The sequence below is a fragment of the Poromitra crassiceps genome, assembly GCF_964638095.1.
Source record: "Poromitra crassiceps genome assembly, chromosome: 1".
Lineage (NCBI taxonomy): Eukaryota > Metazoa > Chordata > Actinopteri > Beryciformes > Melamphaidae > Poromitra > Poromitra crassiceps.
This window is the reverse complement of record NC_139623.1, coordinates 48,069,245-48,093,431: the sequence shown is the minus strand read 5'-3', so window position 1 is coordinate 48,093,431 and position 24,187 is coordinate 48,069,245. Positions and strand designations below refer to the sequence as shown.

The window sequence follows — 24,187 nt, the reverse complement described above, 5'->3', positions numbered from 1 at the left end:
CCATGACGCGGCTGCGCACATATCTTCCACCGTCACACCGCGCAACAGCGCCCAGGAAGAAGCCACGCCCCGAGTAGAGTGGGCCTTAATTCCTTCCGGTGGAACCTTCCCAGCGGCAGAATAGGCCAAGTTAATGGCCTCCACTATCCAGTGCGATAGACGCTGTTTGGACAACGGCTTGCCCAGAGCCTTAGCCCCATGGCACACCAGAAGCTGGTTAGACGTACGCAAAGTACGCGTCTTGGCCACATAGGCACGGAGCGCCTGCACGGGGCAGAGCGACCGAAGTCTCCTCTCTTCCGCCGAAGAAGAGGCGGAAGGCTCAAATGCGACCAGGTCTATGGTCATGGACCTGAAGCCAGCCCCAATACACTTAGGCTGATAAGCAGGGTTCGGGCAGAGCGTGGCCCTGCGCCCATCGTTAGAGAACACCATGCACGATTGTTGCACTGACAGGGCAATCAAGTCTCCCACTCTCTTGCCGGAAGACAAAGCGAGAAGCAATGCCGTCTTCAGCGAGAGGTGTTTCAGGTCGGCAGCGTCGAGTGGTTCAAACGGAGGCCTCGAGAGGCCATCCAAGACCGTGACCAAGTCCCACTTGGGAAAGATGTTCCTTGTCTGGGGGCGAAGCTTGCGCACACCCGTCATGAAACGAGAGACCAAAGACAGGCCTCCCACTGTCTTGCCCTCGATGTCCATGTGGCAGGCCGAGATGGCGGCCACATAAACCTTAAGGGACTGCGGCGACTGGCCCGCTTCGTACAGACCCTGGAGGAAGCAGAGAATGGGCCGAACGTCGCAGGTCACCGGGTCCAGGTTCCTTTCTGCGCACCAGCGCGAGAAGGACCGCCACTTGTAGGTGTACTGAGTGCGAGTCGAGGTGGCTCTAGCACTCTGTATGGTTTGCACCACGTTCGCAGGCAGGCCCTGGGCTAGCAACCGTTCCCGTTCAGGGACCAAGCGGCCAGCTTCCACTTGTGTGGGGATGGGTGGAGTATCTCTCCGCCCACCTGCGACAGCAGGTCCTTCCGACGCGGCAGCAGCCACGGAGGACCTCTCGTCAGAGTGATCAGATCCGCAAACCAGACCTGCGACGGCCAGTGCGGGGCTACCAGAATGAGCTGTAGCCCTTGCTGTCTCACCCTGGCCAGCACCTGGGGAATCAGTGCGATTGGGGGGAACGCATAGAGGGCCGCCCTCGGCCAGACGTGCGCCAGCGCGTCGTGGCCCAACGGTGGATCGTCCGCGAGGATGGAAAACCACTGGGGGCAATGGTGTGCGAGCCGTGAGGCGAAGAGATCGACGCTGGCTCGCCCGAACTTGGCCCAGATCTGCTCCACCACCTGTGGGTGGAGAACCCATTCTGAGTTGCGCGGGTTGCCCCGCGATAGCAGGCCCGCGCCCAGGTTGAGGTGGCCCCGAATGTGTGCCGCCGACAGGGACAGCAGGTGGAGACGGGCCCACTCGTGGATGACCGTAGCCAGCTGGTTCAGAGCCAGCGACCGGACACCGCCCTGGCGGTTGATGTACGCCACTGTTGCGGTGTTGTCCGACCGTATCAGCACATGGTGGCCCATGATCTGATGTTGGAAGTGCCAAAGAGCGAGGCGAACTGCCTCCAGCTCTAGTATGTTTATGTGGCGAAGCTGTTGGGCTTGCCATCGCCCGTTTGCAGCCTGGCCTTCGAAGACCGCGCCCCAGCCCCAAAGGGAGACGTCGGTCCGAATCACTCGCCTGAGTGGGACCGGACCCAGTCTGGCGCCCTCTGAGAGCCAACAGCGGTCCGTCCACACTTCCAAGGCTTGGCGAGCGCGGTCCGACAGTGTAAGGACGCGGGACCGATGTATCGCTGGGTCCAAGCGATGACCGAGGAACCACCTTTGGAAGGGGCGCATGTGCAGCAGCCCCAGAGGAATTGCCGCGGTCGCCGCGGCAATAAGGCCCAGTAGCACGGAGCACTGGTGAACGGAGATCGTGCGTGCGCGACGCCGAGTCTCCGCTGTCCTCCGAAGGTTGTCCAGCCTCTCCGGAGAGAGGCGGGCGCGCATTGAAAGGGAGTCTAGCTCCAGACCCAGGAAGGTCGTGACCTGTTGAGGCACAAGGGCGCTCTTGCGCCAGTTTATAAGGAACCCCAAGGCCTGGAGGTGGGAAGTCAGCACCTCGGTGTGTGCGGACACCATCTCGCTCGAGCTCGCCGCTATCAGGGCGTCGTCGAGGTAGACGTAAACGCGGATCCCCATCTCTCGGAGGGGAGCCAGCGCTGTGTTGACGCAGACTGTGAAAGTCCTGGGACTTAGAGACAGGCCGAAGGGGAGTACGCAGTACTCGTAGGAGACTCCCTGAAAGGAGAACAGGAGGTACCTCCTGTGCCTTTCCACGATGGAAACGTGGAAGAAGGCGTCCTTTAGGTCGACTGACGTGAAGAAGTCCCCGGGTCTGATCGCTCTGAACAGTGTGGGGAGCGTCAACATGCGGAAGGGAAGCTTCCTGAGCAGGGGGTTTAGCCGCCTGAGGTCGAGGATGGGCCGTAGGGACCCGTCCTTCTTGGGCACCAGGAAGTACCTGTGGTAGAACCCGGACTGCCTGTCCTTGTCCGGCACGGGCCGTATCGCGCCCTTTGCCAGAAGCGAGGAGACTTCCTCGCCGAGGACAGCCATGGAGTCCGCATCCGCCAGGTCTGAGACAGGGATGCCCATGAAAGCAGGCGGGGGGGCCGCGAACTGCAGCGCGTAGCCCTTCTCCAGCGTTCGCAGCACCCACGGTGTGGGTCTGCACAGCCTCTTCCACAGGGGGAGGCTGTTTGCCAGGGCAGGTCTGGTGCCCTGTGTCGGGGTTACCCTTGGCACATGATCCTGAGGCGCCACGGCACACGGCCCCAGCAGGACGTCCCCAGGGGGGGTGCGTCCCGGAGGCCGCAGGAGGTCGTTGCCCGGCTGGTGCGACGACAGCTGTGGGGGGGGAATAGCAGGGGGGCCTGCAGATGGTGAGGTGCCTTCCGAGCACCTCGCAGCTTTCGCCGGCAAGGGACACGTACTGAGCAAGGCTCTCTTCTGTGCTCGACAACACTGTGGGACACCAGGTCCTGGCAGCGTGGAGGCTGCCCCTCCCCCCCCCCCCGGGGGACCGCTAGGTACGCGCCGGGCCTCAGGGCCCGGTCGCGGTGGCGACTTGTCAGGGTTACGGCGGGAGCCCCTGCTGCGGCGGGCACGGCTTCCTCGACCCGCGCCAGTCCAGGCTGGCTGGGGAGGTGTTGGCCCCGCGTTCCTTGGGGCATTCGAGCTGTTCCTGTCTGCGTTGGCTGGGGGACCGGACCACCCCTGGGGTTGCCTGTCCCGTGGACGGCGTGCAGGGCTGCCGCGGGTCGTCGTCGAACGACCTCGGGCAGGGGGTGGCCTCGCTGTGTTATGGGTCGCCCCGGTCTTGCGCGGCAGGACTCTGCCGACCGCCTCCGTGTCCTCACGCCGCCTCTGGGCCCTGGTGGCGAGGTCCGCCATTGAACCGAAGAGCCCGGTAGGGCAAACGGGCGCGTTGAGGAGGTCCGTCCTCTCATGGCCACGCAGGCTGGTGAGCTGCAGCCAGAGGTGACGCAAGGCGGCCACCGAAGATCCCGGAGACCCGGCGTAGCTCAGTGAACATTTCAGGCTCGGGGGCTGCTTGGACCTGGTCTACCAGGAAGCAATGATACTTCAGCAGGAAGGCCATGGTGTTGGCCATGGAGACCGCCTGGCCTGCCGCCAGATAGGACTGTTCCAGGAGCGAAGCACTCTCCCTGCAGGCTGGGGAGGGGAGCAAGAGCTTCCCTTCCTTCTTCTGGCCTGGAAGCAGGTGGTCCGCCACCGCCTTCTCCAGTGGGGGGGGATGTTCATAGCCTGATTGGGCCCCTTCCACGACGCTAGACCAGCACTTAAAGCGTCGGATGGGGGCCTCAGAGGAGTAGGGTTTGGTCCAGGATCGCTGAACCCTACGCTGCACGTCGGGGCAGAAGGGCAGGCTGCCCCGTAGCGGCGTCTCAACGGCGCGGAAGTGGGAGGCGGTGAACATGTCCTTCTCGACGGTAGGGGGCGTGGGCCAGTCCCAGTCGAGGGCGGAAACAGCCCTGGCCACGACCTCCCTGAACTCCTTCTGGTAGATCTCGTGGAGATGTCGTCAGGAGGGGGGAGCCCCCTGGGGTGAGCCCTTTCTGGGTTACCCGGGCCGGCCAGCAGGGAGGCCTCATCATCCCGTTTTGGGTGGATCTCGAGGAAGTCATCCCAGGGTCCCCCGCCTCCAGCCATCTTGGCGGAAAGGCGAGCCCATTCCGAGACACGGGAGTTAGCCGCACCTTCACCCGACCTGGGGGAGGGGGGCAGGGAACAGCGGGAACCATGTGGGGAACGCAGGTGGGGACCGCGCTGGGAACCCGTCTTGTGCTGTGAACCCGCTGGGAAACTGTGCCGGGTATACTGCTCGCACTGCCGTGATCCCGGCGGGAAGTCACGCTGGGAACCTACCTGGTAGCTGTGCTGTGAACCCGACCGAGAACCGCGTTGGGAAATCCGCGCGTCATGCCGCGGGCGCTTCGGCGGGGAGCACTGTTGGGAACCTACCTTTTTTCTTTGGTAGCTGTGCTGCGAACCCGACCGGGAACCCCGCGCATCTTGCCGTGGGCGCTTCAGCGGGCAGCGCTGCTGGGAACCCTCCTTGTGGCCATGCTGTGAACCCCAATGAGAAGCACGTGGGGAGCTCCCCTGGGAGCACTGCTGGGAACCCTCCTTGTGGCCGTGCTGTGAACCCAAACGAGAAGCACGTGGGGAGCTCTCCTGGGAGCTGTGCTGGGAGCCCTCCCGAGAGTTGTCAACGTGCTGCTGTCCGAGAGGCAGCGGGGTGTCGGAGGTAGCAGGCCCAGAGGTAGTCTGACTCTGGCTGGGCTCAGCTGCAGCAGCAACGCCGCCAGCGTGGCCTCTGAAGAAGTCTGCCCTGTATTTTTGAGTGCTACGAGGCATCTCAGTACAGGCGAGGCAAAACTCTGGATCTCCGAGGCAGCTATCTGCGTGGGCCTGTCCCAGGCATTCAACACACAGCGTGTGCGAGTCCTTGGCTGATAGCCACGCGCCACACTTGGGGTCCGCACAGCGCTTCGCCTTGTTAACACTAGCCATTCTGTTAGAACACACGGTAGTGACAGGCGAACAACGTTAACGTTAATTTTATCCTCTTCTTTTTCGCCTTGTGCGTAACACTGAAGCAAGCGAGTTAACACAAACCACTGAACGTGGCAGACCGAGCGCGCGTAGGCGGCAGGCTATTTTAGCGGGTCTTAACTCTAGCAAGCTAGTCGGCAATGGTGCCGACTAATGTAACCAACACAAGAACGAAACTAAGCTACGAAACACGTGACGCTAGTAGCGGAGAGTTATCTCTACGTGAGGTTAGCTTAGACAGAGCAATTCAAATAGCAAGCATACAACGACACTCGGACCGGCTTTTTCTTAGAAGCCGCCGACACGTGAAAAAAAAAGCACTTAGCTTTGTCGCTTCCAACTTTCACCCCCCAGGCGAAGGTAACCTTCCAGACCGGAAAATCAACGACCGAGGTTCCCGTCCGCTACGCCGATGTACGGGGAGCAGTTGAAGTGAAAGTGGTCGGGCAAGCCAACGCTAATCTGGAGCAATAATTCACACGTCTGTCCGTGGCCGAATGCAGGTAAGAGTGGGGTTTTCCCGGTCCAATTTCCAGGCGTGAGGGCTTGTGCCCGCCTCTACTCCTGCTATTGGATCGGAGACCATGAGACCGTCAGGATCGCCCCGGATTTTCCAAGGGTCCAGTCTGCATCCTGTCAACGGTCTAATGAATGGTTGGAAAGGACACTTTTAAAGTAATAAAAGGTAAGAGCATTCGATAGCGTGTACCACGCAGAGATGGCAATAGGTGGGAGCCGAGCTTCAACGAAATAAAACCGTAAACTTCACTGGGAATTTAATAATTATAAATAACTAGAAAATAGAAAAACACAAATAGAACAAATATAAAATATAACTTGAGTAAAGAAAAAATATCAAATATACACAACATGCTGTCTATAAGTAAAAAAATACAAAATAAAAAAATATCGGGCAACATATTGGCCGATACGATATATCCGTTATCGGCCAATATCGGCCGATACGATATATCCTAGGATACTCCTTGGATGGGAGACTGGTGCTGGAAGTGGTGTTGGAGGACCAGTAGGAGGTGCTCTTCACCTCTGGTCTGATGAATAATCTGATCTGATGAATAATTTCCCCAATGCCCCAGGACAGAGACAGGGACTCTGTCCTGTGAGTGAGCACCGTCCTTTGGATGAAACGTTAAACCGAGGTCCTGACTCTCTGTGGTCATTAAAGGGATAGTTCGGTTTGTTTGAAGTGGGGTCCTATCAGCTAGTTCCATACACTAACTGAAATAGGTACAGTGTTGTGATATGATGATGATGATAGATACTTTGCAGGAAATTCATGTGTCACGTAATGCAGCTACATTCAACATGTCAGGACAAAAACAGGACAACATGAGGACATTGAAACATGTAGCAAGGCACACAAAAAGTACTGTCAAGTACTAAGAAAAGAAAAAGGGGCAGCTAAATACTGATAATAATAATACTAAAGTGCAAAAAATTTGCATAAAGTGACTTACAAGTATCTAGATAAAGAACAGGCACCGCTGGCCAACAAGATAAAATACATTATAAACAGCAACACGCACACAAGCACACACACACAGGTACATTGCACGAATATCTAAAGTGCAGGGAAGTGCATATATGCACAGCATATAAAGACATTATTTGATGTGTTGATTAAACAACCTGATGGCAGCTAACAGGAAGGACTTCCTGTAACGTTCAGTCCTGCACTTGGGTGGGATCAGCCTACGACTGAAGGTGCTCAGCCGAACCACCTCCAGGGCTGAGCGCACCGTCTATCGAGACCCAGCGCTCTGAAGCAACAGCCTCCACAGCTCTGTCTCTCTAGTACAGGGGGCCAAGAACTAAAATGTAATTTAGCCACCTAAAACAACGCCCACCTAAACAAATCAATATCAGTGTAGATGCACACTCTATTTTGACAATTTTCAGCGGTTTACTTTACCGTCAAACAGCCCTCTCATTCGGCACTACATTTCCTCTCAACCGTAGAACTACTGTATTCCTCCGCTAAACGCCTGCACAGAGCACAGAGAGTGTACAAAACAGGAAGGCTTAGAAGAGAGACAAAACACTGACTCACTTTAGAGACAACAAGTCACCTGGCCTCTCTGGTCTGGGACGTTTTCCCCAATTTATCCTGGGAATGGTGAAAAAGGTTTGCAGGACACCGGCATTTAGGCAGCATATTATGGCAGTTCCTCGTATCTCTCTTTCTGCCTGTTCACTCTCTCTCTGAAAAAGTTCCTCTTCTGTATATTACTCTCTCTGGTTCATAATTCTCTTATATAATAATCTTCACTAACAAACCGGGAGAAATAACCCAAAATAACAGCTGATCTGCGGAGTAATCCAGCGCCACGGCTCTGTGCAGGCGTTTAGCCAGAGGAATACGGTAGTTGTATGGTTGGGAGAAAAAGTAGTGCCGAATGAGACGGCTGTTTGGCAGTAGAGTAAAGTGCTGAAAATTGTCAAAATAGAGCGTACATGTACACAGATATCGATTTGTTTAGGTGGGCGTTGTTTTAGGTGGCTAAATTACGTTTTAGTTCTTGGCCCCCTGTACTAGAGAGACAGAGCTGTGGAGGCTGTTGCTTCAGAGTGCTGGGTCTCGATAGACGGTGCGCTCAGCGTCCAGAACACTGTACCTATTTCAGTTAGTGTATGGAACTAGCTGATAGGACCCCACTTCAAACAAACCAAACTATCCCTTTAAATATCCCATCGGCACTCTTCGCAAGAGTAGGGGTGTAACCCCGGTGCCCTGGCTAAAAATTCCCAAACAGGCCTTCCTTCAATCATGGCCACCTAATCATCCCTCATTACTTAATTGGCACATTCAGTCCTCAACTCTCCACCAGTGAGAGCTGATGTGTGGTGAGCGTTCTGGTGCAAACTGGCTGCCGTGCATCACCCAGGTGGGTGCTACACATCGGTGGTGGATGAGTTGAGTTCCCTCCCCCTCCCTCCCCTGATATGTGAAGCGCTTTGAGTATCTAGAAAGTAGGGCTGTGCCGATTCACTTATCTCCCGATTCGATACTATCACGATACTTGGGTGCCGATTCGATATATATTGCGATTCTTAAGTATTGCGATTCTACGATTATTGCGATTCGATATTACGATTTATTGCGATTTTTGTTTATTTTTTCTTTTCTTTTTTCAGTTTGTTTTTTTACACTAGATTAGAACATGGGAAAAGTTGAATCATACACTTCTAGAGACTGTATATTATAGCATGAGTAGGGCTGGGCGATATAGTTAAAAAGCATATTGATATAACATCTTTCATATCAGTCTATATCGATAATTATTGATAATTTTAATTAATAAACAAAAAACATGAGAAGAAAAAGGTTGCATTTAGCCACTTTATTTTGAACCACCTTATTTTCAAGGCACACAGGTAGGTCTAATTTGTCACACACACACAGACATGAGTGCAACTGCAAGCAGTAATTTACAGACATGGTGACGTTTTACTTTGATGACAGCCTAACGTTGCCAGCCTTCTAAAAGAAAGTTTGGTAACGTGTATTTCAGGGTTGTAGTGTTAACGTTAGGTGAATCAGAGGTGTGGAAAAGCCTGGGTTTTGCTGCTACAAATATGCCATAGGCTGTAGGGCTGTAGGGCGACTGCGCTGGGGACCGCGCGCCGGTGGTTGGACGAGAAAAAGCCTTGCCTCGCTGAAAATGCGGTACATTTCTCCATATCAGTTTTATATACGCATCAAGACTCTCCGCCCAAGCAGAAGACATAAAGTCATAAGCTGTGTGCTCAATAGATGACACAATTAGTTATTCTTCCTGTCCCAAAGTACAAGTAAATCCTTTCCAACAGTTCAACTTTGTCTCTGCTGACAGAAGCGAATTGAGCTGCGGATGCCATTCCGTAAAGTAACGTTGCAGACGTCCGTATTTGTGAAATTGGTGTCTTAACATTAACGTTAATTTCCCGGGCGCTTATTAATAGATAGGATACATGTTGACACGTTACGTTAACACGAATTGAAACTCAACCACATCGAATTATTTGTAACGCCGGGTGAGATCAAACGAGTGGCGTCAGCGGAGGACCAAAATGCGAGACTCAATCATTAGCCAGGAATGGGTCTCGCGCTACTTTTTCTTGCTAAAATAAAGCTGATAATGTACAATTTGATTCAAGGGGGGGGAAACCCTTTCAGAGTACAACACAAACTGTCTATTTTCCTGCAACTCGACAGTGCTGCAGCCAGGAAATGTCGGGACTCTCGGCTCTGGATCAAGGGATATGATTTGCTGTGTGTGAGTGGGGGCGGGTCATGGGGCGGGTGCACTCGGAGTTTGTCTGTTAAATGATTGGCTATTTCCGTGTCACTTGTACTAACAAGGTACATGATTGGCTGTATGAGCCACGGAGCAGAGGGAAGCGCTCTATGTGATTGATGAAAGTGGGAGCATTTCATACATAAACAGAAAAAATGCGATTATCGATTCTGGAATAAAAGATCGATTAAAAAAATCGTGACATTAAAAATCGCGATACTTAGGTGAATCGATTTTTTCTCCCACCCCTACTAGAAAGGCGCTATATAAATCCAATTAATTATTATTATTATTAAAATCGGTGGACCGATATATCGGTCAGGCTCTAATTAAAGGCTCCAATAGCCAATATTAAAATGTTTAATTTTAAGGTGTTCATGCTACAAATCCTATAGACCAATTTGGAGTGGACATCACAGGGTTACGTCGCTGCAGTTGTGCACGCAGCGTGGTAGCAGAAACTCTGAGAAAACAAGTGAAACCAAAACTAGAGAGATCCCCGGAATAAGGGGAAAAGACGTCTTGTGCCGTATGACGCTTGGCTTTCCCACTAGGAATATGACGTTGTCCAGCACTGCAACTTTGGCGATGCAGTTGGATCCTAGATCCTAGTATCCCAGAAAGCATTCCAGGCAGACAGCAGCTTTGTCCATGCAGAACACACTGCTATAGTGAACAGGTCAGCTTCTCTGCAATGCATTAGCACACGCACGCTCGGAGAGTGCGGTGGTCTCCTTCTAGTTTGCACTACGTGACTCAGGGAAGTGCTTTGCCGTTTCGTTGTTTTACAATGACAAAAAGATACTTTTATATACTTGAATACCCTCCATCATAGCTATGATTAAAACACGTTCAACAGCAAAAGAAATGTTTCGCTAAAGGTTAGGCAACTTAATTCTTAACAGGTAGGAATGTATCTCGTCTTACCTGTATACTGGTCAGGGTGGTGAACTGGTAGGCCTTCACAACTGCATAGTTCGCCTCCACGTCTGTCAGACCCATCAGCAAATACTTCCACCCCTTGGTTTTTAAAATCTGTAAAATGTTCCCATCACCTTTAGAAACAGACATGGGTTCATAAGATTAAACGTGCAGTATGTCATTTTCTGCCGCTAGGGGTCTCAAACTCAAAAACAATAACAGAAGACGGCGCGTCATGGCGTCGTGCAGTAGTGTGGAATTATGCGAGCCATTTTATGAGATTAGGATTCCCCTCAGTGTCCATTGTTCAAGAGGTTTTTACCGGGAGCCGATACCCGCAGACGTCTCCTCCTCTCCGGAAACAAACAGACTATCTAATTAAAACAGGTCAAAATGCTGAATAATGCAACTTCAGGTTAAAATCACTGTTTCCCCAAACAGAATTTGCTCGATGGCTGCAAGCTGCGTTGGTTGCTAACGTTATCTCAGCTTGTTTCTATTGTGCTCATGTAACGGCGTTGTGTAGGTGGTACTTGCAGCAACCCATGTTAAGGGCTTGTCCAGGGGTGGATTCGAACTGCCGACCCTCGGCTTGGGAGTCCAGCGTGTTAACCGCAACACCAAGAGAGCTAGCTCCCTTGGCGGAGCTGGTTAACATGCCTTTATACCTGGGGAGTGAGTTTAACCAATCCACTCGCTACCACTCGGGACTCACGAGGAATCCGCGCCTTAAACTCACTCCACACCCACTGGACATCCGGGTTCACGACAGCGTTGTGTAGGTGGTACTTGCAGCAACCCATGTTAAGGGCTTGTCCAGGGGTGGATTCGAACTGCCGACCCTCGGCTTGGGAGTCCAGCGTGTTAACCGCAACACCAAGAGAGCTAGCTCCCTTGGCGGAGCTGGTTAACATGCCTTTATACCTGGGGAGTGAGTTTAACCAATCCACTCGCTACCACTCGGGACTCACGAGGAATCCGCGCTGATTCAACTCGGTTACACTCAGTTTGTTTCAAAGCTTTGGATTCATCTGTGTTCATCGTTCACATGGCTTCTACCCATGCCAGATTATACTAGAGTCTCCCTCCTCTCCTAAACAAACGGACTGTAATTAAAATGGGCAAAAAACACTAAATGAACAGTTTGTTAAAACTCACAATTTTTTTCCAATAGAGTTCAGTGGATACAGGACATCAGCGAGGCGAGCTGCTTACTTGGTTCCTCTAACGTAACTAACGTTAACTGATAAGATCCAGACCTCCGATGACTAAAATCATTAATCCGGTCAAAAGATATAGTTAAAAATGACCACTATCTAAAAAATGACAGTGATGTGACTTGAAAAAGTAAGAAAATAGTCCAGAATTCACCGGAGATCCCAAGTTACAGCTGGCGCTCTGTGATGACATCATCGACAAAAAGTGAGTCGCTCAAACGCTCCGTGTCATTGATATAATATAATAAAATTATGGATTTTGAGCACTTTTGAAAACATTGGGGATCATGTAAGTGCATAACTAAAGAATATATAACATAGGTCTACTAGTTTTTAGACATTTTAATGCTATAATAATATAATGATAATGCTAAAGGTTACACATTGCATCTTTAACCCTAATTAAGAAAACCACCAACAAATCTGCTGCATCAGTGCCATGAGTAGCATTTAGGATATATAGATGACAAGGTGATGACAGATTTCTTACAGTTACATTGCAGAGCTTTGTGACCTTTTCATTCCAAATTAAAGTTCATTTTAAGATTTGAAAGCCTCAGAATTTATTCTAGATTATTTTATTAACAATTTATATGTGATGACAGGCACAATCTGATATTTTATCCATTTTACTCTGTTGTTTCCTGCACTTTGAAAGTTTTTGTGTCCATTTTGTTTTTCGCTTCATGTTTGTGAAGCACTTTTTTTTAACCTTTATTTATACAAGGGGAGTCTCACTGAGAGCAATGCTCTCTTTTTCAGGAGTGGCCTGTTCACATTCACACACACACATTCATACCTGAAGGCTGACCAGTAAAACCAGTCTGATCTGCTGGCTATTAGTCTCGCTGGCCAGCCTCCTCTCCCTTCCATCCGAGGAGTCTGGCGCCGCAGGTCTCCATAGTGGGATTGCGATGGGCGGCACTTAGCGGCAGTGCCCTTGGAAAATAGTTTCAAACAATCCAACTTGCCGTTTTCAGCATGTAGCAACGAGCTAGCGTGTAGGTTTCTGCCATTAGCTTGCTAGCTAGTTAGCGTTGTTGTTTTCACTGCGGCGGCAGGGCACTATTTACAGCAGGGGTGCCCAATACGTCGATCGCGATCGACCGGCCGATCGCGAAGGTAGTGTGGTCGATCGCATCGCATTGAGGGGAGAAAAAAAAAAAAAAAAAAAAAAAATGTTTTTCCACTGTTTCCACTGTTTTTCCACTGTTTTTCCACTGTTTCCACTGTTTTTCCACTGTTTCCACTGTTTTTCCACTGTTTTCCACTATATATAAATAAATATGTTTGGTAGATCACTTTGACTTGGTCATTTTAAAAGTAGCTCCCAAGCTGAAAAAGTGTGGGCACCCCTGATTTACAGCTACACACAGGGAGGAGGGAGCGGAAGCCGCTCTGATTGACATGGTCGGAGCCAATGACAGAGCTTATAATAAGCCGGGAGCGGACATCCGGCTGCCACCGAAACAGTTGCTCCAATGGGAGAGCAGAGTAGAGCAGGGGAGGGTTTTCAAGATTCAAGATTCAAGATTCAAGATTTTTATTGTCACTCCATGGTACAAGTATCACGTGTGAAATTCTTGTGCTGTGGACTCCGTTTACAACATAGTACAAATGTAACAGGGCATATGAGTGCAAAAACAACAAGAGACACGACAAGCAATAAGGCAGTATAGTGATAAGACAAGTCAGAGACAGCGGCATATTCACTGCACAAAGGTGCACATGTCATGTGCATACTTTAGCAGTGCTTAAACATTTTAACTTCGGCGTATTTGACATACAGGTGCAAATAGCATATTCCTTATTAAACATACAATTAAACTCTGCGTTTTAAATTCGGCGTATTTGACATACAGGTGCAAATAGCATATTCCTTATTAAACATACAATTAAACATTAGACATACGTAATGGTAGCAGCTACAGTTCGGTACAGTACGGCTACTACACTATTTGTGTATGTTAAGGAGTCTCGTGGCCTGCGGGAAGAAACTGTTCCTCAAGCGATTTGTGCGTGCTTTTGGAACCCTGTATCTTCTCCCTGAGGGTAACAGGGAGAACAGGCTGTTGTGGGGATGGTTTGTGTCTTTGATGATCTTCAGGGACCTCCTGAGGCACCGCTGTTTATACAGTTCATGCAGTTCTGGCAACTCACATCCTGTTACGTGCTGGGCCGCGCGTCTCACTCTCCGTAGCGCCCTGCGGTCCATGGTGGTACAGTTCCCGTACCAGGTGGTGAAGCAGCCAGTCAGCAGGCTTTCAATGGTGCCTCTGTAGAAGTCCGCAAGGATTTCTACAGAGGGGGGGGGCACAAGTGTGTGCCCCCCCCCCCTCCTGTAGTCTACAATGATCTCCTTGGTCTTGGAGACGTTCAGAGAGAGGTGGTTGTCCTGGCACCATTGTTCCAGGGCCCCCACCTCCTCTCTGTAGGCCGTCTCGTCGCCCCCCCGAGATCAGCCCCACGACCGCTGTGTCGTCTGCAAACTTCATGATGGTGTTCGAAGTTTGATTTGCCACGCAGTCGTGGGTGTAGAGGTCGTACCAGAAGGGGCTGGAGACGCACCCCTGGGGCGCTCCTATGCTGATGGTCAGTGGTGAGGAGGTGAGGTTGCCCACCCTCACCACCTGGCGGCGGTCTGTCAGGAAATCCAGGATCCAGTCGCACATTGCTGTGTTTAGTCCCAGATCCTTGAGCTTGCGTACCAGCCTGGAGGGTACTATGGTGTTGAATGCTGAGCTGTAGTCCACGAACAGCATTCTTACATAGGTGTCCTTCCCCTCCAGCTGGGACAGGGCGGTGTGGAGCACGTGTGCTACTGCATCCGCTGTGCTCCTGTTGGGGCGGTATGCAAATTGTAGCGGGTCGTGGTCCGGGGGGAGTGTGGGGCGGATCTTTGATATGACCAGCTTTTCAAAGCACTTGCTGGCTATTGGCGTGAGGGCTATTGGGCGCCAGTCATTGAGGCTGGTCACTTTTTGCTGCTTGGGGATGGGGATGATTGTCGCTGCTTTGAAGCAGGAGGGAACTCGTCGGAGGGAGAGAGACTGGTTGAAAATGTCTGTGAATATGCCTGCCAGCTGGTTGTCGCAGGCCTTGAGGACCCGCCCGGGGATGCCGTCCGGGCCGGCCGCCTTGCGTGGGTTGATACGCAGGAACGACCGGCACACTTCATCCTCAGTGATGGTGAGAGGGCGGTCTGGATCTGTGGGGGGTGGGAGGTTTATCCCAGTTATGGAGACCTGCGGCGCCAGACTCCTCGGACGGAAGGGAGAGGAGGCTGGCCAGCGAGACTAGCTGGCTACTGATCAGCTCCACTGGAGCGGTTGGGGTTAAGGGCCTTGCTCAAGGGCACCTCAGTGGTGGTAATGAAGGAGGGGCAAGCGCTGCCTTTTCACTTTCCCCACCCGGGGATTGAACCGACGACCTTCCGGTCACAAGCTCGCTTGTTTCACTGGAATTCTGTTCCTAAGGAACAGTGTGGACCTTAGTTTATTTCCTCTCAGCTATTGTATTAGCAAATATTAGCAAAAGTTGAAACGGTCTATAGTGCAGGTTCCTTCCTGTCCCGTTATCTAAATGGCTGACCTTTCCTGGTGCTGAGGTAGGATGTATAGACGAGCAGCAGCATGGCGTAGCTGATGAAGCTCTGCAGCATGGGCGTCTCCACCCCGGCGTCAGCCAGGTACTGGCAGCTCACCGCCGTCCCACAGATCAGCAGGGACAAAACCTGGCCCATGGCTATGGTCTTCAGCAGCCGCCTGCAGAGGGAGCGAGAGCAAGTCACTTATATCCACAAGATATTATATTGCTATATTTTATATCCTACAGGCAGAACCGCTCCACAGCTGACGCGCTCTCTGCTGTGCTCTACCAGTCACTCACGCATCTGGAGAACAGGGACGCATATGTGAGGTTGCTCTTCCTGGACTTCAGTTCCACTTAGTTTCAACACAATCATCCCACAGACACGGGTCAATAAACTGGCAGCACTCGGACTACCCCCATCACTCTGCAACTGGATCTTGGATTTCCTGACCAACAGACCCCAGTCTGTTAGGATAAATAACATCTCCTCCTCACCCATTACCCTCAACACCGGCTCCCCCCAGGGCTGCGTCCTCAGCACATTACTCTTCCCACTACTCACCCACGACTGCAGAGCTCACTATGACAGCAACCGCATAGTGAAGTTCGCAGACGACACAGCAGTAGTGGGCCTCATCACCAACAGAGACGAGTCAGCATACAGACAGGAGGTGAACGAGCTGGGGCTGTGGTGTAAAGAGAACAACCTCATCCTGAACATCAACAAGACCAGAGAGATGATTGTGGACTTCAGGAAGAAGGGCAACACCCCTCCCTCTCTCTACATCAATGGTACAGCTGTGGAGATGGTTCACACCTACAAATACCTCGGGGTGCACCTCTCCAGCACACTCACCTGGCAGGACAACACCACAAGCATCATCAAAAAAGCTCACCAGTGGCTGTACTTCTTAAAGGAACACTCCGCCCATTTTCAACCAGCTTTGTATCATTAGAACATCAGTAGTATATCAGAAAACTGTAAACTGTTTTGAAGTCTGTCATTTAATTTGACAGTTATTGAGTGTTAAAGTGTGGACCAGTGACATCACTGGTCCACACTAACTCAAATGAATAACTCATTAACTAAAATCAACTCTCAATAACTGTCAAACTAGATGAATGATGAATAGTTTGACAGTTATTGAGAGTTGATTGACAGACTTCAAAAAAGTTTACAGTTTTCTGATATACTACTGATGTTCTAATGATACAAAGCTGGTTGAAAATGGGCGGAGTGTTCCTTTAAGGAACACTCCAACATCCTCAGCTGCTTCTACAGGTGTGTGGTGGAGAGCACACTGACACCATGCATCACCGTGTGGTACAGCAGCTGCACGGTGGCAGAGAAGCAGGCGCTGCAGCTGCAGCTTACCACCCCTGTCCGACATCTACAGCAGCAGATGCAGAGACAGAGCCGTCTGCATCATGCGAGACTGCACCCACCCTGCACATGAACTCCCTCGGGCAGGAGGCTGCGCAGCATCTGGGCCAAAACCACCAGGCTGAGGAACAGCTTTCTCCCGGATGCTGTCAGACTGTTGAACTGTTCAACTCTGCCTGTGATTACTGCACTTTAAACAGATGAACTCTAAAAGAGTGCACTTTTGAGAGATTTATCATGCTGCTACTGTGATGCTGCTATGCACTTTTTGAGAGATTTATCATGCTGCTACCCCCATTGCTGCTGTCTTTTAGTTCCCTTTAGTTTTTTAGTTGTTGTTGTTGTTTTTAGTTTTTTTAGTATGTTTTTATTGCTGTCCATTGTTGTTTTAGCTGGTTGTAGTTTAGGTTTTATTTATTATAATTTAACTTAATAGAGCTGTTTTGGTTTTAGGTACTTATTCTTAATCCCTAATAGTTCTATTTTTTATGCTAGTTTTTAGGTTACTTAGTACTGAGACCTGAGTACTGCATTTCGCTCATTATGTTTGGCATGATGAATGACAATAAAGTATCCTTGATCCTTTCAGTGATTCTCAAATATCAAGAGAAGTAAAGTAGTACCCCCATATCTGACGCAAACCTCAGAATATTGTTTATTGTTATATACGATTTTGTCCAGACGTCCATGACTCTGTATTGTAGGTAGAGAGCTAACAGTGATGTCAGGGGTGTCTGTTCATCACTCGGTGTAGGGAAATAAGGCTTGATGACTGAACTTCTCTTAAATTTACAAGAACGAAAAACAAACACCTGAAAATATAATGTCAGGGGGAAACTGGAGGAGTGCAGAAACGCCTGTTGGATGATCGGTAGATGGCGGCAGGATCAAATCAATTGGCAACTTTGATATTTCATTTGCGCATTGAAGCCGTGGTCTCTTCCTGCGCGTAATTACGCAGCAGTTCAACTCAACTTATTCAGCGGCTCTGATCTCTGTTACAGCCCCTGAATCCCATGCTACAAGCCAAGAATATCAACTTGTATATTGCTGTAACGCTCGGTAACAGTGTGTCAGAATACATTCACCTCAGCAACTTCACAATAAAATAGTATTTGTGTTATGGAATGCATCTGTAGCCTATTAGCGGCCAATAACGATGCCACAACGACAACTGGGCCAAGTTAGAGAAAGCGTGTTGTAAACCTGAATCTGCGGGACTATCTAGTGGAGAAAACAAAACAAAAAATGAAAAATCTGAGCTGGAGAGGTTGTTATGTTGTGGATGCACAGTGCATGGAGAGCTACACTGGCTGCCTTGACCGAAATGGAGGTGAGGTGAGCACAGGAAATTAACACCGGCCTAGCGCCAATGGCGACTAGATTTTACGTTTGCCGTGTGATGCCCAGGGGTCTACCCGCCACGTGGCAGGTCCCAAAATAGTCATCATGTAAAATTAAAACGGTGTGTTTTGGTGTGAGCGCTTCATGAGACTGTCTCTAGTTTTCTGGCAGGACGGGGTCCTTCAGGCCAACACTGTTTAACACGGGGATCAACTCTCACCGGCACGGGCCGTGAGCACAAATGAACGCACCCAGCAGCAGGCAGCACACAGAAGTGAGTTGCGGAACTGAAAGAGGCCGTCTTATAAACATGAAACTTCGTACACTTCTTTCCTAATTTTCAACCCAGTGTGAGTAACTTTACAGTGTGAGTAACTTTACAGTGTGAGTAACTTTACAGTGTGAGTAACTTTACAAGTGTTCAAGTGAATTCAAGTCGTTTACTTTGTTTATAACATTGTGAAGTAGCAGCAGTCACACAGCTCTCTTGACAAGCTCAGCGAGCATGCAGGCAATTAAGTCCGCTAACGTTATACTGAGTCCACCTATAACTCACATTTCGTGGCAAATAATATCCGCACGTCGGACTGAGAAAAGTTGGATGAAAATCGGCCATCAGGAGGACAGATGAGGACCTTTTTTGTCACGAGTTTATTCGCCTGCAAGAAAGTTTACTATGAGCCGCGGAGCCGACGGTGCTGACTGAGCTGAGAGTCCTTTCAAATCAAAGTGAGTAGCCTACAACTAGCGTTGATATTTGTTTCTTCCTCCGTCTGTAACACCCTCCCTGGACCGTAGAAGCTTTGATTATGATCAACTTTATCTCCCTGAATCGTCAACACTCTAAATATGGTATTCGGGACAGCCCTAGATATATATATATATGTGACAGAAATGCGATATATTATTTTGGCCGGTAAAAAATATGCCTGGCGGGTGGATTTTTTCCATCTACCCGCCACTTGGCCAGTGAGTCAAAAAGTTAATTTCGGGCCCTGCCGACATGCTTACCTCATTTTATTGTTATTTTTTTATTTTGCCTTTGTTTATACAGGAAAGGCTCTTGAGAGCAAGCTCTCATTTTCAAGAGCGCCCTGTTACAAATAAACATATACATGTATGTACAGGGGTTTACAGACAGACAAGGTAAGAGCAATAAGATAAACAGTTAACTAAAACATGTGCACTCCAGAGAGATGAATTGCTCCAGCTTTAGTGTGTCCTGGAGCTTATTCCATTTGTAAGGAAACGAAAAAGCAGTCTTTCCTTTTTCGGTCCTCACACGTCGGATACACAACCGGAAGTTGTCCAATCAGAGCTTTGTAAATAAATAAGAGGCAGTGCTGCTCTCTTCTAGCTGACAGAGAGGAGCCAACTCACTTGTTTTTCATACAAAATGCAGTGGTGTGTAAGAAAACGATCACCCGTTATGAAGTGCAAAGCGCTGTGATACACGGCGTCAAGCGTCTTCAGAACAGTGGATGAGGATTGTTTCTATACAAGAAACGGATTTTCCTCCTTAGTTTCTTTACAAGGTGTTCCATATGTATCCTACAGTAAATGACAGTTTGGTGTCCAGCCAAATACCAAGATATTTATATGAGGTAACAAGTTCAATTGGCTCGTTTTGTACTGTGACTATATCCAGACTGTCGTTGACAGATGGGGATATTGAAAATAACATAAATTTTGTTTTGTTTGAATTTAGGACTAATTTAAGGGAAAACAGGGACCGCTGTATTGAAGTATTGAAGGCGGCCTGCAAACCTGCAGCGGCCTGTGCAGGGGTGTCCCCGGTACAATATAGAATCGTATCGTCTGCATAAAAATGTACGTTATGTTGTTTATGTAAAGAGTGAATAATGTTGGTCCAGAAATGGATCCTTGGGGGACACCCTTACCAACAAATAGAGAGCTGGATCTCAAGTTGTTGATGACAATAGATTGCTTTCTCCCTGAAAGGTAATTGGTAAACCATTTGATTGAGTGGTCCTCTAATCCGATGGAGGACATTTTATTAATATAAGCAGGATATTGTGATCCACAGTATCATGCATCATGCATCGAAACTGACAATATGTGGGTAACAATGATGTGTTCTGATAGCCAGTGTTTATTATAAATGAATTTAGGGTGCTTTGCCCCCGCGTTTCTCTCCCTCTCTCTCACCCAGCACACCGGGTCATATCAAATAGTTTGGCCAGGCCCCCCTCCTGTTGTTGGGTACAGTTGCTTAATTCAAAAATAAATAAATAGCTAAAATAAAATAAATATATATTTGTTCCATTCAAGTTTGTATGGCCCTCCTCTGGACTCAAATTAATAACAGTGTTATTGTGTGTTATTGTGAGACTAAATTTGAAAAAGCATCACCCTCCCCTATTTTCCTCCAGTGACCCCTTCCATAAATAACGAATGGCCCCCCAAGTGTGTACATTATTAGCCAATGAGCAGGGCAACAATAAAAGCCCACATTATTTAATGGAGTTTGGGGTGACGAAGATAAGACTGTTCAATATAAGTTGATTCCTATGCAGGCGGTTGCATCAGCGCTCACCAGGTGAATACACCCTTTAGGTTGAAGCTGGACAGTCCACCGCCAGCCCTGCAGCTCTCACACAGCCCGCCGCCTGCAGGCTCCTCCATCTCCTTCACAGCTAAGCCTGAACGAGAAGAGACAGACACAAAGAAAATTAACAAAATTAAACATTCTACATCAGCCACATGACAGCATAGCATGGTACAATAATCTCCCCCGGAATGTAGCGTTAGCTCTCGGGATTCTCCTTGCCCAAGTTCTCACAAGGATTATGCTAGTATTGTCATAGTATAGTTAACACAAATCGATAGGTAGTAGCCCCGACAGGTGCTCTTCTCTGTAGTCACGTAGTTGTCTGCTATCACGCTGAATTCAATTCAGAAATCTAGCAACTCAAAGTTTCCTTGGTCATTGACAAGCGTACGTACGTCGCAGAGGAGGACTTTCTTTAGCTTAATCGTTATGCTCTTCTGGTGAATTCGGCATGCAGTGATCCGCCAAGCAGCACTTAATTTTAATAAAATCTAAACTTTTTCACACTCCACCGGCAGTATTTCTCGAAGATCACAGCAGACGAATTACTGAATGAAGTGCTACTTTGGTGTAGTATTATGCCTGCCGAATTAAACAATAACTGAAACGATTCAAAATGTAGACTGCTACATGGTAAAAACGGTGAAACTCTACCTGTACATGCGTTTTCGTCTTCATTCATGATACGTTTAAGGAAAATCATCAATTCGGAAGAAATGTCATCTTTCTCAACACACACCCGCACACACCCCAGCGTGGTCTGGAACAGATCAATCTAACTTTATTGGTCGCTATCTCGGACCGCCTTCTGTGCTTTGATTGGTCGAAGAGCCTGTCACTCGCTCAAGCAAGTAAGGCAGAGGCAAGCAAGCAAGGCATTTCTTTTTGTATCATTCTTTATCTTTATTTGTATGATTCAACAGCCACAACAATATATATATATATATATATATATATATATATATATATATATATATATATATATATATATATATATATATATATATATATATATATATATATATATATATATATATATATATATATATATTTATATTGCATATAGTTATTTACATATAGTTATTTACTACTATTATTACCATTACTACCCTATTTATTATTAAGTCTATCTACTGTGGGGTCTGGTGAATTGTTGGTGAATTGTCTGGTTGTACTGTATGTCTGCACAAAGGGGAGCTTGCAACTGCAATTTCGCTGTATGATTTATTATGCAATGACAAAATAAACTACTACTACTACTACTACTACTACTACTATATATATATATATATAGGCTATATATATTCACTTATTAAGACACAAAAGTGTCTTAATTTTTCACCTCACAAGGCCTTGCTCTGGAACAATTCTGACATTCTTATCAGGAACAAATCTTTATTCTTTTCAAAGTGGTTCCAGAGAGGTTAATTCCTTTCACAAAATTTAATTCTGTAATTTGTGGTATTCCGAAGGGGCTGATTCAACTCGTGAAGAATCACCTGTGTTATAATGAAATTACTTCACAGCCTTTACTGATGTTGGACGGAATTAAACTGACAGATATTAAATGTAACAACAAGCATATTCGCCAGATTTTTCACAAAAAGAATCAAACCATAGTCCCAGAGGCGTTATATACTGTTTCAAACAAGGTTAAGGAAGTACATTTCAAAAGTAACTAAGTACTTTGTTACTGTATTTAAGTAGGATTTTCAGGTATTTCTACTTTATAGAGTATTTATTTTTCTGACGACTTTTTACTTTTACTTCATACATTTAATACAAATATCTGTATTTTCTACTTCTTATCTTCAAAACAGACTTGTTACAAAACAATGTGATGTTTGTCTCTCATTTTGCCAGCTTTCACACATTATGTGCACTTTTTGTTTTTTTTAACATTACACAAATTATTAATGAAAGTATAAAAATGTTAGAGGGGATCTTTTAAGTTTTATAGTCTTCGAATCCTACTTCTATTGGAGGCGTGTCTGTCTGTCTGTCTGTCTGTATCTATTTTTACAGTCTATGGTCTGTATGCACAAGACTAAAAGGTGTGGCCGATGATGTCATAAATCACTAATATCAGCCTGGTGGCCAGGTCACCACCATAGTGATGTCATATTGTCAATGTCAATTGACATGTCAATTTAGTCCATTTTAAGATTCTATTATCAACATTCATGGGTACATGGAAGGGGAATGGGTACATTTACCCATTCCCCTTCCCTACATCATACTCTCCAACTCTTCACCACCCCCACCCGCCCGATTGGCACAGTACCCGTAGTGCAGTGCCCGTTCCCCTCCCCCTTGACATCACTGATGATGTCACAATGATAATGTAAAATGTCGCTGTAGCCCCCCCGTGGCCGCATTTCTTTAATTTCTTTCACACTGCACTCGGTCAGGTCCCCCTAAGCGCACTCTCCAAGTTTGAAGTCGATCTGACCAACGGTTCTCGAGATACGCAAAGGACAGACAGACAGACACTGCTGCCATTATAGTCACAAGTGAGTGATGTGATCAGTGATGTCACTTGAACAATTTGTCCCTTCATAAAGCCTTCTGTTTTAGATGCAGCGTGCACATACTCGATGTGGTACAATGACAGACCTGAAGGAATTAAGAAAGACAGTGAGAACACTGATTGACAAGCAAATTTCAAAATGGCACCAAAAATGTTGCCGAACCCTGGTCTATAGCCTCTTAATTTTGCTCTCATAGTGCAGCAGATTGATGCAATTAACTTTAAAATGTACACGATTTTCTTTCCGGAAAAGCATGCACCTGAACCCCCCCTAGAAGGTCTGAGGTCCACCCACCACAGTCTCACTAAATCCCGTGGGAATTGGGAAACACTCTGACCACTAATTCATAAACCCTGGCTATGGCGTGGTACCATGGTACTGCCATATACCACCATAATAATACACGGTATTATTAAGATGACAGTGGTTTGGATTTGGGAGGTCACCAAGATGTTGCTTAGGGCCCCCAAATGTTCAGAAACGGCCCTGCGCTGCACACATATAATCTACAAAGCAGTTTATTCCAATCAAATATCAACTTTTAGAATTGGTTCGCCTGTTTTTCCTGGCTGGTGGGCCTTGGAGATGTGTGAGAAAGAGGTTGAACGAGCGGCAGACATGGAAAGAATGACAATAAATATGTTTATTGTGGGGAAACTCTATCCGTCCTTGAAGCTATAACAATATTGTCTGCTTGCGTCTGATTTCACTCCCCTGCAGATAGACTACACAACACCTGTTTTGAACTCAACTTTTTATACATTGCTTGATTTCACAATATGGGTGTTGTGAAGCCCCTTGAGACTGTAACAGTAATACAAAGACAGAATTGTATTCAGGGTGCAAAAGCCCCTGAAAAGGCAGCAAATAGAATATAAACATATGTGAAAATAGCAAATGGGTGGGAGAAAACAGTTTCTTTTCAGATCAAGCACTCACATGATCAATGTCGTCGTTAGATTATATTCGTACACGCAGTTTATTTGAAGACTATTTGTCATGGGTTCTGTTCCATCTGTTTGTTGTTGTTTTGTTTTGTTCTTTGCTTGGGTGTGCACACCCAATTGTTAACGGCACTGAACCGATGTCTGAAAAAGAAACAATAAAATAAACTATATAAAGAGTGAAAATAGCAAATGTGGATTATTA

The 24,187-nt window shown here is 47.9% G+C and overlaps 1 protein-coding gene across 1 annotated transcript in view; it reads right to left on the bottom strand.

Annotated features, from left to right (window-relative positions):
• The window catches only part of LOC310788343 (solute carrier family 35 member F2-like), a 33,457-nt gene extending 12,210 nt beyond the window's left edge, over positions 1-21,247 (bottom strand). Inside the window, exons 1-4 of the mRNA XM_083649912.1 lie at positions 21,162-21,247; positions 20,493-20,598; positions 15,208-15,380; positions 10,406-10,533 (exon numbers count right to left, since the gene is read on the bottom strand). Of these exons, the coding sequence (XP_083506038.1) occupies positions 10,406-10,533; positions 15,208-15,380; positions 20,493-20,598; positions 21,162-21,210 (456 nt within the window). The 5' untranslated portion in view covers positions 21,211-21,247. The remainder of the gene's footprint in view (positions 1-10,405; positions 10,534-15,207; positions 15,381-20,492; positions 20,599-21,161) is intronic.
• Positions 21,248-24,187: the final 2,940 nt, after the last annotated feature.